We start from the raw sequence: 13438 nt of genomic DNA, 5'->3' as shown, positions 1-13438 counted from the left end.
TGTAAAAGGCTCTGCAGACACTCTTATTAAGAGAGGCCTTTTTCAGTTTAGTTTAACCTGCTCCAGGCTGACCTGAGTGAAACCAAAATAAGCCTTTCCTATGCCAAAGTCAATGTCCACACAGTCTTCCACACTAGTTTGTATTGGCTTGAAAAGATATTTAAGCTATACCAGTGTCTTTCTAATGAGGACAAGCCTTCAGACAATGTATACACAAGTTGAACCTCTCTAGTCTGGCACCCTCAGGACTTGACTGGTGCTGAAGCAGAGAATTTGCCAACCCACAGGAGGTCAATATTGTCTAGCAGCATTGCCATCACTTCCCCTGCTTACTGGGCTCTTAGAAGACATTTGGGGTAAATTAGAGCTAAATCACAGCACAGAACAGTGACAGCCAGGACTGGTGGCTGTAAACAAACTTCGTGGGACCGTGGGAAACTTGGCCACACCCATGATAAATGGACACTTGGCTAACAAACAACATGCTGGATCATGGATGTTGCTGGACCAGAGAGTGCTGGATTAGGGAGGTTCAACCTGTATTGTAGATCTTACAACTCTCACACCACTGATACTCAGTTGACATGAGTATCCTCTTTCCGATATTTCTTTTCCCCTTGTTAGCGGTTCCCTTCTTGCATATAATATGAATATTCTAAGTCTACATGGCACACTTATCCAAATAAATACCCCACCTCCATACTGTGTAAAGGAAAACAATCCCCCAAGCAAGAGTGACACTCATGCAACTTGCATGCTGGTATCAATCCAATATTAATGATCATACTCCATACTTCCAGAGTGCCTTCCACTCGAAGGTCTCAAAGCCCTTTGTTATCATTTGTTCACTAAGGACACATCTCCACTTACTGGAGGATTGATGCTTTGGCAATCGATCTTTCGGGGTTTGATTTAGAGGGTCTAGTAAAGACCCACTATATCAAATACTGAGGGTGCCCTGTCGGCGCTGGTACTCCTCACTGTCACGAACCAAAATGTAGACTTGGCCTAAACCTCAACCTGCCCGCCCCTGTTTCCAGGGGAGGAAGTAGAGGAACTCTAATTTACTGGACTTACCTAAGGTCACACAGTGAGCTTATCTCTACCCATCTGGCCACTTTCTCCTCACGGCCCTCATTGCCACCGGACCAGAATCTACAGCAGAGCCAGGAATAAAATGTAGGTCTTCTGATTTTATGCTTTAACCTTCTGATCGTCTTTTCCCTGTTATGAAGGGGAACCGTCTCCAGCTCCTTTAATATCCCCTGGTCACAGGGCAAGGAAGCATCACATTTGCATCAGATACAGAGCTGCAAACAGAGACTTTTTTGTGTCCCTCACTAGAGGGCTAAATCTCTTCTCCAATTTGCACAGGACAATTTCTCTAAACCTATTCCCGAGTTACACGCACAGACAAGGGGAACCTTTAGAGACACGTGCTCTGCAACACTAAGAGGAAAGTTTAGATCTGTACTCATGGGATCAAATCCCAATTTAAAACTCCTGCACTGAAGTCAACAGAAATTGTGCTTGAGTAAGGACTTCCGGACTGGCCCACGTTACAATTGTTATTTCTAACATGTTGACTATACTCTTGTCCTTTTGCAAACTGAAGACACAGTCCCTGTATCCTGAATGGCTTATACAACGAGAACGAGAGCCGATTTTGTCTCCTGGTCATCGCAGCATTTCACTAAGTAACCTGAACAGAAGGATAGCAATCTCCACAAAGAGGCAGAGATGCTGGTTTGGGTTGGGTGGTCTTCTCCTTCTTGGCGGGTGGGGAGTTGTTCAAACAAGGTGTTAACCCATCCACATGTTGGTCTCCTCAGACACAGCATTTTAATAACCTGATGGGTTTTAGCATTCTCTTCATCTGTCAGAACTCAGCCCACTTCTGAAAAGGTCTCTGTTAACAGAATCCCACTGCTCTATGATTCAGAAGTAAGAAAGTACTCAAGAAAGGGATGGGTGTAGAAGGAAATCCGCCATTACAGCCAGAACTACTGCCCTTCCCTTCCATAGAAGTGAGATGAAGCAGAATTCACAAGTGCCGTGAAAGATGCGGCTGTCCATTGCCTTATCATTTAGCCTGCTTTGCTCTGTAAGACCCTTAAGCCGTCCTGCGGGGGCTCAGACGCTGTTCTCAAGCACTTCGGCCACTTCAAAGGCTTGGTTATTAGCAATCCTTTAATATGCATATCACTGTCGTGCTCTGAGGCCTGTCGAGCTAGACGCTGCCCAACCGCAAAGGCAGACGCAGCCCCAGAGAGATCGTGGTTGACGTGCGTTTGGTACATTCCAGAAGCTCACCAGCACGTTGGTTTTCCAATGATGGGTCGTGACCCACTGCTAGGTGGTGGAATGTCGGGTGCTGGGGCTCGTTGCTGGGGGGAGGGTGGGAGCAGGTGAGCACTGGGGATGCTAAGGCAGCTCCCTGCCTGTCCTGGCACCGCAGACTGCACTGCGCCCCAAAAGCACCCAGCAACAGGCCCAGCTCCAAGGTGGTGGGGGGAGCGCACAGGGCTCCGTGCACTAGCTCCGCACTCCCATTGGCTGGAAACTTGCTGCCGGCTGCTTCTGGGGCACAGCAGGGTCTGTAAGGCCAGGGCAAGCAGGAAGCTGCCTTAGCCCCCGCTGCACTGCTGACCGAGAGCTGCTCAAGGTTAGCCCCTCCTGCCCCAGTCCTGAAACCGCCCCAAATGCCAGAGCCCCCCCTACACTCCAAAGCTCCGACACTCCAGTCACATTATATCGGGTCACAACATCAACAATTTTCTTTAACGGGGCCATGAGACAAAAAGTATGAAAACTGCTCCTCCAGCGAAACACAATGCTGGGATAAAAGCGGAGGATGTGATCTTAGAGGCCAGGAACTCTCTCGGATCGGCGCCCACAGCATGGTAACAGGATGGGGAGTTCATGGATGCGAGAGCAAGGGCGGGATCGGCCCCGTTCCATTGTGATTCTACAGGCATTTGATAAGGTTCTAGCTCTGCACCCTTCTTGTTATGGGCTCTTCGCATTGTGGCAGCAAGAAGGGGCTGTAAGCAGGGGTCAGGGCCCCACGGGGTAGGTGCTGTACATGCATAAAGCAAAACAATCCCCCTCCTCTGGCTATTACCAGCCCAATGGCAGAAAAGCCATTGCAGGTTCTGTCATGCATAAGATTAGACCCCTGCTCCCCAGATCAATAGGAAAGCTGTTTGTGATGCATCATGCCTCGGAGAGGATGAGCCACACGGGATACAAAGAATAACGCTGTTATTCTATGGCAGTCTGCTGGGTGTTACACAGAACACACACATCGGGAAGACAGGTCTCTGCCCTGAGAAGTGTGAAATCAACATGGTAATAAACCAATGTCCCAGTGGGGGGTTGCGCTCTCAAGGAGGTGGGGCTCTCCATCTTTGTGTCTGGGAATGGTGAGGAGCTGGGTGGGAACTTGACCTCTATGTGACTTTATCAGCTGGAGGGTGCAGAGCTCTTGCTGGTTGGGGACCCTCTAAGAACTGTGAGACATGGACAGGAGCTTTTCTGTATTGTAATCCCTACTGCCAACCTCTCCTTGTACCATGGGTGAGTACAGAGTTACCTACTCCTATACCATCCTGGGCAAAAGGGCATATCCTCGCCCAAGCCTGACATTTCTCTATTGAGAGCATTCCGTAACCACCTTGGAAACTTCTCCCATCACCTACAGTCACTACTTCAGTTTTACTGACATCCAACCTGTATTTTCCCTATTCTAGCTTCAGCCCTTCACCTTTCTTCTGTGTTTAATGACTGAAGGGACTTTCCCCAACCTTGGTAACATCTCTTTGTAGAATTCTACATACCTTCTTTTCTCCAGGTCGCACCCACCCAGCTCAGGGACCTCGCCTCGGACTTGGGAGACCCTGCTCTGCCACAAACTTCCTGTGTGCAAGTCACTTAGCTTCTCTGGGCCTCAGTTTCCCCATCTGTACAGGGCGGGCAACAGCTGCAAGGATAACTGTGTGAAAGACTGTGAAGAGGTGCCACCATTGGTACCTAAAGGTGTCTGAACATTGTCGCTTTCTATTCCGAGCACATTTGTGAAGAAAAAAAAAATTGTCAGCCACTGACAAAAACAAAAGACAAAGGGGAACATTTATTTAGAAGAGAGGGTTCCCCCCCCCCTTTCTTTCTCACAGCTTAAGGTCTAAGCCGATCTGCGTGCGCATAACACACACTTTCTGCACTGTGTGGTTTTGCTGGGATCCTATGGCTACAGCCCTCCCCCATTCCCAGAACTCCTGTCATTCAATATCATGCAAGTGGAAGGTCTTAAGATCATTTTCCAGGTCTCTTCCTCCTCTAGACTCTTAGCCACATTGTTCCCCTGACCAGGGTCACTGACCTGAACAAAGAGTTATTTGCTAAACCAACACTGAGAGGACTTCACTGAGCAGCAGAGGCAGGAAGCAGCTGGAGAGAATGCTTGGTATGTGTTCACCTGAGGGATTCCCCCCCCCCTCGCCCCGAAATCAACAAAGCCTATCATAGCCTGGCCATCATTCCAGGCACTTGCGTGGCTTTTACTCATTTTTCTCAGCTGGTAAATCGGATACACCATTCAACTTTGTCAATGAAATCACCAGCTGTTCAGTTAGCAAGATGGTTAATGGCGATTTATTTTGGAGCATGCAAACTGGGCATCTTTGAAGAAGCGCTGACATGCTATTCTTGCAAGGTTTTGGTATCTCAGCCACATTAAAAACTATCCTCACGAGAACTCTCCCTCCGGTTGCTGTTTGGAGTCACTGGCTGCCTGGCAGGACACAGGATTAAGAGAGCGTAAGAATGCCAACGGGGAGTTTATTAAAAGCTTTTTGCATTTTTTGAGAAAAAGTGACCCAAACGCTTGCAGAGTTATTTGCACTTTTGAAAGGCAATTGACTAAAGCTAAAGCAGAATGCATACACTTATGCAAGGAACTCTATCAAAGGTCATAAAGAGATACGCTGTTAGGCAGGGCTAAGATGACAGTGTAATTTGAAAGAAAAACATTAATTGAGAAAGATATTGCCACGGTGACAGATTTTGGTTTCTCTCAACCAGACTTATATCACTGATTTTAGGGAGTTACCCCTAATTTGAACGCCGGTGACATTAGAATCAGGCCCTGACTCTTCCAGATCTGAAGGCTTAGCTCAACATTAATTCTAGAGATAAAACAGTTTGATTATGTTATAATTGAAAGCTCCGCAGAATAACAGAATGTAATAGTGTTCTATGCCTTGGCCTATATATCAGAGATGCACCACCCCAAATCTTTCCCCAACACGATAAAACCCCCAGCTGATGTGATTTTGCAAAACAAAGGCCAACACAGGTTTTGCTTTTCTTGTGTATCATATATAAATACAGTAAGCGGTTGCTGGGTGCCATTCAAAGAATAAAGGCAGCATGTGCCAACAGGGAGTGCACAATATTATCTGCAGTTTTCAACTAACTAGCACCTCGCATCTATTTGGAAATGTTATTTGTCTCAGGGTGCTTGACAATTATCCATTCCTTCAAAAGAGAGACACCTTCATTTCCTGCAGGATAATCGGAACAGACAATGGGCTTTTTTCTCCTTTGCTATCCATCCCTTGCCCCTTAAAAAGGATAGCCGCAAGCCTGGTTCTTCAATGGAAATCATTCTTTCAACCAGCTGCCTTCTCCAATAAAGCATCCCAACAGTAGCACTTATTCAACTTCAGGACTGACAACCACTTAGGGGATTTAGATGCCCAGTTCCCACTAATTTTAAAGGGAGCGGAATGTCCAAATTCCTTAGGATGCATCAAAAAGCTCAGTCCACTGCTCTAAATTATCTCTCTGTTGGAAAGACCAGCCTCTCATTCTAAATGCAATTCGCCTCTTCTCCCCACTTCCAGAACACAACTGGCTACAAAATGGAAGGCTCTCTCTTTCCGTCTCTCTCTAGCATGCACGTGGCCTTACTGATAAACTGCCCTTTTTGGGGGGATCAGCTGTGCCACATTTTTAAGGCTCAGCATCCTCTACTTTGGAAGGAACAGCCACATTGGTGAAAAACACCTTTCTTCGCCTCTCAGATCTGAGCCCTGTGCTTGCTCCCAAAATATGTATTTGTAGCAAGCACATCCGATTCTCAGGTGCCACACTGTATTGCTAATCAATTGTGCTTCCATTTGCAAATAGAAGTCATGCGGTTGCCTTTTGCCAGCCCCTAGAACAGTGAAGAAACTGCTTCGGTAAGCAAGAAACAAAGTCCATGAATGCCAAGGTTTTTAAGACTGGAAATAGCATGTGGAATGGTTCTTACCTGGACCGGTTCGCATTCTTTCCCCCATTTCCTTCCTGTTGAACGTACGCTACAAAAAACACCCCAAACTTCCTCCTTTATTCACTCAGGCTTGTTAAATTCCACAGCTTAATGAGCAGATTATAGAGAATATAAAGCACTTTCCTCTCTCTTCGGCTCTCATGACGTGAAGTTACCAAATCCACCAAGGTGCCTGTGTAAGAGGTGAGTGAACTGGTGTGTGAGAGAGAGTGAATGGGGGGGGGGGGGGGATGAGAGAGAGAGAGGTGGGAGGATGGGAACAGCAGCACAGGTTTTCATATAATCCCCACAACTTCCGAAATGCTGCACACATTTACTCCAAGCCCTGTGCTGCTTTACTCAGGCAACATTTCCCACAGAAGTCAATGGGATTTCTGCCAAAGTACGAGTTGGAACTACTGCACAGGCCTTATCTTAAATCCTAATATGTTTTGGATTCTCCTGATGCTTTATATTTCTTCACGTTTTCTATGTATGCTGGGCTTCATTTTTAGATATTGACACCATCCATCGGGAATCCCGCATTGGGTTTATTTCCTTCAAGGGAAGGATTCTGTGCCGGTTTGGAGACAGTTTCAAATAGACGTGCTTTGCAAAATAAACTTAAAAAATAAATAGTCTGGTAGCACTTTATAGACTAACAAAACACGTAGATGAGATCAGGAGCTTTTGTGGGCACAGCCCACTTCTTCAGATGACCGGAGTTTGCAAATTCTGCCTTATTCCGAAACACCCACGAGGGACAACAGTACAGGGTTGCAGACATCGACATGTCCGTCACATTGACTAACTAGCTGGGACACTATGCTTTGCCAAGTGGAAAAATACCCCACAAATAGTTTAAGTATAAGGAATTACAGGCCTGATTTCCAGGCTGGTACTCTGGTGTTACAAGTGCAGGATTGCCAGCAAATTGCTGGAATACTTTGCCGGTGAAAAGCATGAATGAATTGCAAGCAGAATCTCTGGTGAGTCCAAAAGGATGTCCCGAACGAGGGGCCTGGATTGAAAAGCAACCCCCTGTAACCTGTCACTTCTTGTGATCCGACTCCCACAGCAGTTTGGTTTAGTGCAGTCATAAACGAGCAAAAAGGGGAGAAAATCTATATGGGGAGCTAACTCGGAGATTGACAGCTATTTTGTTATGTACAATGTTAATCTTTACTAAGGAGCTTTAAAAACTAGACTGGACAAGGCTCTGGGAAATAGACTTGAGGGAACAATTCTGTTCTGGTGAAGAAATAGACGGGATCACTAACAATTATGGTTACATGACTCCTGGAAATACATTAGAGCGGTGAATGTATTTTCTGCTGAATTCCGGGTATCCTGCTAACTCCCCATCCCACTCATCCATGCCCTGCTAGTCTTCTCTGCTCATCTGTCATGTTCTGGCATTTCGTCTGCAAGCTCCCTGGGACAGGGGCAGTTGGTCGTGTGTCTGTACTGGGCATAGCACAATGGGGCCCAAACCTCAGCTAGGGGACCAACCGGCTAAGTAGTAGTTCTGCAGAAAAGAACCTGGAGGTCACAGGGGATGAGAAGCTGGATATGAGTCAACAGTGTGCCCTTGTAGCCAAGAAGGCGAATGGAATATTAGGTTGCATTAGGAGGAGCATTGACAGCAGATCCAGGGAAGTGATTATTCCCCTTTATTCGGCTCTGGTGAGGCCACATCTGGAGTATTGTGTCCAATTCTGGGCCCCTCATTACAAAAAGGACGTGGATGCATTGGAGAGGGTCCAGCGGAGGGCAACCAAAATGATTAGGGGGCTGGAGCACATGACCTATCAGGAGAGGCTGAGGATTTTGAGTCTGTTTAGTCTGCAGAAGAGAAGTAAGTGAGGGGGGATTTGATAGCAGCCTTCAACTTCCTGAAGGGAGGTTCCAAAGAGGATGGAGAGAGGTTGTTCTCAGTGGTGACAGATGCAGAACAAGGAGCAATGGTCACAAGTTGTGGTGGGAGAGGTCCAAGTTGGATATTAGGAAAAACTATTTCAGTAGGAGGGTAGTGAAGCACTGGAATGGGTTCCCTAGGGAAGTAGTGGAGTCTGCATCCCTAGAGGTGTTGAAGTCTCGGCTTGACAAAGCCCTGGCCAGGTTGATTTAGTTGGAATTGGTCCTGCCTAGAGCAGGGGGCTGGACTTGATGGCCTCCTGAGGTCTCTTCCAGCTCTATGATTCTATGATACACTGCAGAGTTTTTGCTCAAAAATGGCTGTTTTTGCACAAAAACTAAGAGTGTGCACACTACAAGCACATTTTTGCGCAAGAAAAAGTACTGTTGATCATCAGAAGACAGGGCTTTTTGTGCAGGAGTTATTCTTTTTTCTATGAGGAATAAGCCTTTTTGCGCAAAAGCTCTTTTTGCACAAGAAACCCCTATTGGAAAAAGCACAGGTGCTTTCCTTGCACAAGAGTGTCCATGCAGAATGGACACTCTCTTGTGCAAAAGCACATGGACGTGTGGACGCGCTCTTGCGCAATAACATTTTGTGGAAGATCTCTTCTGCAAAAAGTTCTTGTGCAAGAAGCCTGCAGTGTAGATGTAGCCTTAGGGTTTCTAGCTTCTATTGCAATTAGAATAAAACCAGGAAAAATAACACCTAGCTGTTCCATAGCACTTTCCATCCGTATTGCCATTAAGTCAGGATGGAAAAAATGCAAAAGAAGAAAAGCCAGGAAATGGCCCCTCGTTCAGTCCTGACCCAATGACCAGAAACATGGGCTATTTATTATTGCTTAGTAAAAAGTAGGAAAGGACATGAACTATTTACAGCACGAGGAGGAGTCCTGTGGCACCTTCAGGGCATGTCTACATGACAGAGAAGATCGACTCTGCTGCAGTCGACCTTCTGGGGCTCGAATAAGCGGGTCTAGTGAGGACCCGCTAATTTGAACTGAGAGGGTGCGCCCATCGGCGCCGGTAGCCCTGCTCCTCGCGAGGAGTAAGGCAAGTCGTGTGCTCCCATCAACCCCCGCCACTGCGTGGATGGTGCCAAATGTGATTTAAGATACTTCGACTCCAGCTATGTAATTAAGGGAGCTGGAGTTTGACTCATAGAATCATAAAGCTGGAGGAGACCTCAGAAGGTCATCAAGTCCAGCCCCCTGCCAAGGTTGGACCAACCCCAACTCAATCATCCCAGCCAGGGCTTTGTCAAGCCGAGACTTAAACACCTCGAGGGATGGAGACTCCACGACCTCCCTAGGGAACCCATCCCAGTATCTTGCGTATCTTGAGTCATTGTCCCCTTTTCGTGTAGGCCTAGGCTACAGTGGCACAGGAATTTCCATTGTTTTTGCAGATACAGACTGACAGGGCTCTCCCTCGGAGACTTACAGCGCATGAACACTTTGACATGTTGGGATTGGTCCTGGCTTGGGCAGGGGGTCTGGACTTGACCTCCTGAGGTCTCTTCCAGTTCTATGAATCTATGATTCTAAGACAGCACTGGAATAGCCTGGCTGTGTTACAGACTGACTAGTTTAACGACTCCCAGTGGCCACCTCAGGAAATCGTCCATGGATGGAACTCATCTCTCACTATTTTTGACTTGGAACTGGGACTTACTTGTCCTGCTGGCGGTGTCGTTCCCATTGTCACAGCTTGCTTGCCCTCCTTCATCGGTATCGGATCGGTCCTGGCTCTCATAGTGCTGTCTGTTCTCGCTGTTCCTATCCCGGCTGGAGGTGGATCTCCGCCTGCGCCGTTTCCTCCTGTAACCCCGTGGCACAGGCACCCCGATGTAAATGGAGTGGTAGTCTGCGGTGGAGAGAAAGAAGTTGTCCATTAAGAAACTGTTCATGCACCTTTCACCTGTGGAGAAAGCCGGCTTTTCCAGAAATCGCTCCCCCCACTTAACTTAGGCTGAAACACCAAGCATTGGTATCATGCTAACAAGGATGTCGGGCTACTCTCTGCCCCACTGATGCCTGTCACAGGGCAGACTCACCACCAAGGGCGCCTCCTGCTGGCCACTCAGGGAATTAACATTTTTGGTGCGGGAGCGCCCCCTTCTGGCTGGTTTCTCACCCGCTATTATTTGTTATTCTCCACCACTCTATGCCAGGGCCCACATCTCTCCCAGACTGTGGCGCCCTTCTACACGTGGCACCGAGTAGGTAGTTCGAATTAGGATCTCTAATTCGAACTACTGGTACACCTCGTTCCACAAGGAGTAACGGCAGTTGGAATTAGATATCCTAATTCGAACTACCTACTCCGTGCCGTGTGTAGCCGCGGACATGGAGTTCGGACTAAGGGGGAGTTAAAAATGGTGGCGCCCAGGAAGATGCAAATGAAGCCCGGGATATTTAAATCCCGGGCTTCATGTGCAACTCCGGTTGCCCTCATTTGCCTACCTAGCTCGAACTACCGAGCTAGTGTAGACATACCCTGACTGCGAAGAGTAAGGGTGCGTGAAGAGTGATATTTTTTTGTAGTCAGACTAAATGTAATTTTCAGTGCGTCCCTGCCTTTTGGCTGTCATGAGCAACAGGCTGAGAAACATTGGTATGATGGAAAGGGCATTAGACGGGGACTCAGGAGATGCAGGTTCCAGTCACAGCTCAACCCCTGGGCCACGAATGTGTCACTTATGACTGTCCTAGGCCTTAGTTCTCTGCCTATAAATGGAGATAGCACTTCCCTAGCTACCAGGAAGGTTTGGAGAACTAATCTATTAACGACTGACGTACTGCAGTGAGGAGAGCCATAGAAACATGTAGGTAGTTCAGGGGTGGGCAAAGGGGCCTCCGTGGGTCAGATCTGGTCCGCCAAGTGGGTTTATCCAGCCCGCAGATGCCCTGCTGCTCCCCACCCCGCAGGTCCCAGGCCTGGGGTTAGAGGGCGTGTGCAAAGTGTCTGCCCCCGCCCTGCAAGGGGTACATGGCAGCAAAGTCTTCTCCCATCACCAGGGGTGGGGATGCCTAGAGGGAACTGCCAGCTGTTCAGAACAGCTGGCAGTTCCCTCTAGGTGGGGCAGGCCAGGGCAAAGACTTCATGTGCTCCTCCACCCCCAGGCCAATCAGGGCCTGTGGGCAGGGGAGCACAGAAGTGTCTTGGCCCCGCCCCTTCCACCCAATGCCCCACCCCTTCTGAGGCGGCTCAGGGCCACGTTGAAAATTAATGAAGTGGCTCCCCCCTCTAAAATTAGTGCCCACCCCCGAGGTAGATAGATCGCTCAATGGGAGTTTTGTTGTTGACTTCAGTGGGAGCAGACTTAAAAGGAAATTGTGCAGCCCCTGGAATTTCTCTTACCTTCTTCATCATCATATCTCTTCCTGGAGTTGCTGAGACCCCGCTCACTCAATCCATCGTCCTCATCCATCATGGTCAAGCCACTCGAGGAGAGAGCTGAGTGATTCAAGGGAAGGAATAAAGAAAATAATTAGAGCATGCTTCTTTCTTCAAACCATCCACATTTGAAATCCATAAGATTCTCTGGAGAGAGGCATTTGGCTCCACATTAGCGGTAAAAGACTGTTATTAAAACTGTCATCTCTTTGGAGCAGAGGCCATCTTTTTGTTTTGTGTTTGTACAGCGCCTGGTGCAGAGGGGCCCTGTCCTTTTTCTAGATGCGCCTGCTGTACGAATCCACCAATACTGAAGAAGGCTAGCGTTTCCTGCGAATTCCCTGAGGTAGACCTGGGGGATCCATGCCCTAAGTTTTCCCCATCTGATCTCCCTTTAGGAAGTACTTTCAGGATGAAAAAATAGTTAAAAAAAAAAGAAGTAATCTACAAAGTATTATAGTCCTGTTGCTTCTCTCAAGTGGAATTTGCATTTTAATCATGCACAGACCCGTTTTGGCAAATATTTGGCCTGATTTTTGCTTGTCGTTCTCATAGAATCATAGAATCATAGAATAATAGGACTGGAAGGGACCTCGAGAGGTCATCGAGTCCAGCCCCCCGCCCTCAAGGCAGGATCAAGCTCCGTCTACACCATCCCTGACAGATGTCTATCTAACCTGTTCTTAAATATCTCCAGAGAGGGAGATTCCACCACCTCCCTTGGCAATTTATTCCAATATTTGACCACCCTGACAGTTAGGAATTTTTTCCTAATGTCCAATCTAAACCTCCCCTGCTGCACTTTAAGCCCATTACTCCTTGTCCTGTCCTCAGAAACCAAGAGGAACAAATTTTCGCCTTCCTCCTTGTGACACCCTTTTAGATATTTGAAAACCGCTATCATGTCCCCCCTTAATCTTCTTTTTTCCAAACTAAACAAGCCCAGTTCATGAAGCCTGGCTTCATAGGTCATGTTCTCTAAACCTTTAATCATTCTTGTCGCTCTTCTCTGTACCCTTTCCAATTTCTCCACATCTTTCTTCTCAAATACTATCTTTCTTTGAATGGAGTTTGTGCATTTTCATCCAGAATAGTAATTAGTTTCCTAATTATCTCACCTACAGCGATTGCCCTTCACACTTGGTGAAGACAAGAGGATGGTTACTAGTAGTGGCAGTCCAATCAATACCTTTCAAAGGCACTTTGAGTGTGGTCCGATAGCCAGCTCTGGGCTCCATGCACTATTGCAAACCAGCTGCTAGCTCTTGTTTCCTCAACAAACGGCATCAAACATTAAGATTTGCAAAAATAAGAGTGCGAAGAAGTACTGAGGTGAGGTTGGTGAGGGGCATGTTATACTCTGTTTGCCAGCATTCGTTTAGCTACCTGGGACGTCCGGAAGTGCCAGATCATCAGATGATCATTTCTCCATACGGACATTATCCCCCTGCTTAAAAGCTGCAGTCAGCCAATCAGGAAAGAGAATGACCCTGTCACTTCATTATCCTATTCATACCACAGTAGCATGGAGAAGCCGCCGCCATGCGAGGGGCCCTAACGCAATGGTACTGTGCAAGGCGATGTGAGAGGTAGGCCGTATCCCACCGTGATGAATCAGGGTTTGTTTACCAGGGTTTGTATTGATTTACTAAAAGCGATACGTTTCTTTCAGTTCAGTTAAACCGATGTAACCCCCCGGGGTGGTTGTACTGGTGTAAAGAGGTTTCCGTCGGCACGGGCCTGCATGGAGGACATTCCGTGAGACGTGCATTTCTCACATGAGACCAGGTTACAAAACAAGGG

The 13438-nt window shown here is 47.5% G+C and overlaps 1 protein-coding gene across 1 annotated transcript in view; it reads right to left on the bottom strand.

The window, feature by feature from the left end:
• SLC4A5 (solute carrier family 4 member 5) overlaps positions 1–11691 on the bottom strand; it is a 128699-nt gene extending 117008 nt beyond the window's left edge. Inside the window, exons 1-2 of the mRNA XM_075911067.1 lie at positions 11600–11691; positions 9911–10102 (exon numbers count right to left, since the gene is read on the bottom strand). Coding sequence (XP_075767182.1) covers positions 9911–10102; positions 11600–11672 — 265 coding nt within the window. The 5' untranslated portion in view covers positions 11673–11691. The remainder of the gene's footprint in view (positions 1–9910; positions 10103–11599) is intronic.
• Positions 11692–13438: the final 1747 nt, after the last annotated feature.

The sequence above is a fragment of the Pelodiscus sinensis genome, chromosome 28 (assembly GCF_049634645.1).
Source record: "Pelodiscus sinensis isolate JC-2024 chromosome 28, ASM4963464v1, whole genome shotgun sequence".
NCBI classification, from domain to species: domain Eukaryota; kingdom Metazoa; phylum Chordata; order Testudines; family Trionychidae; genus Pelodiscus; species Pelodiscus sinensis.
This window is presented reverse-complemented; position numbering and strand designations above follow the sequence as displayed.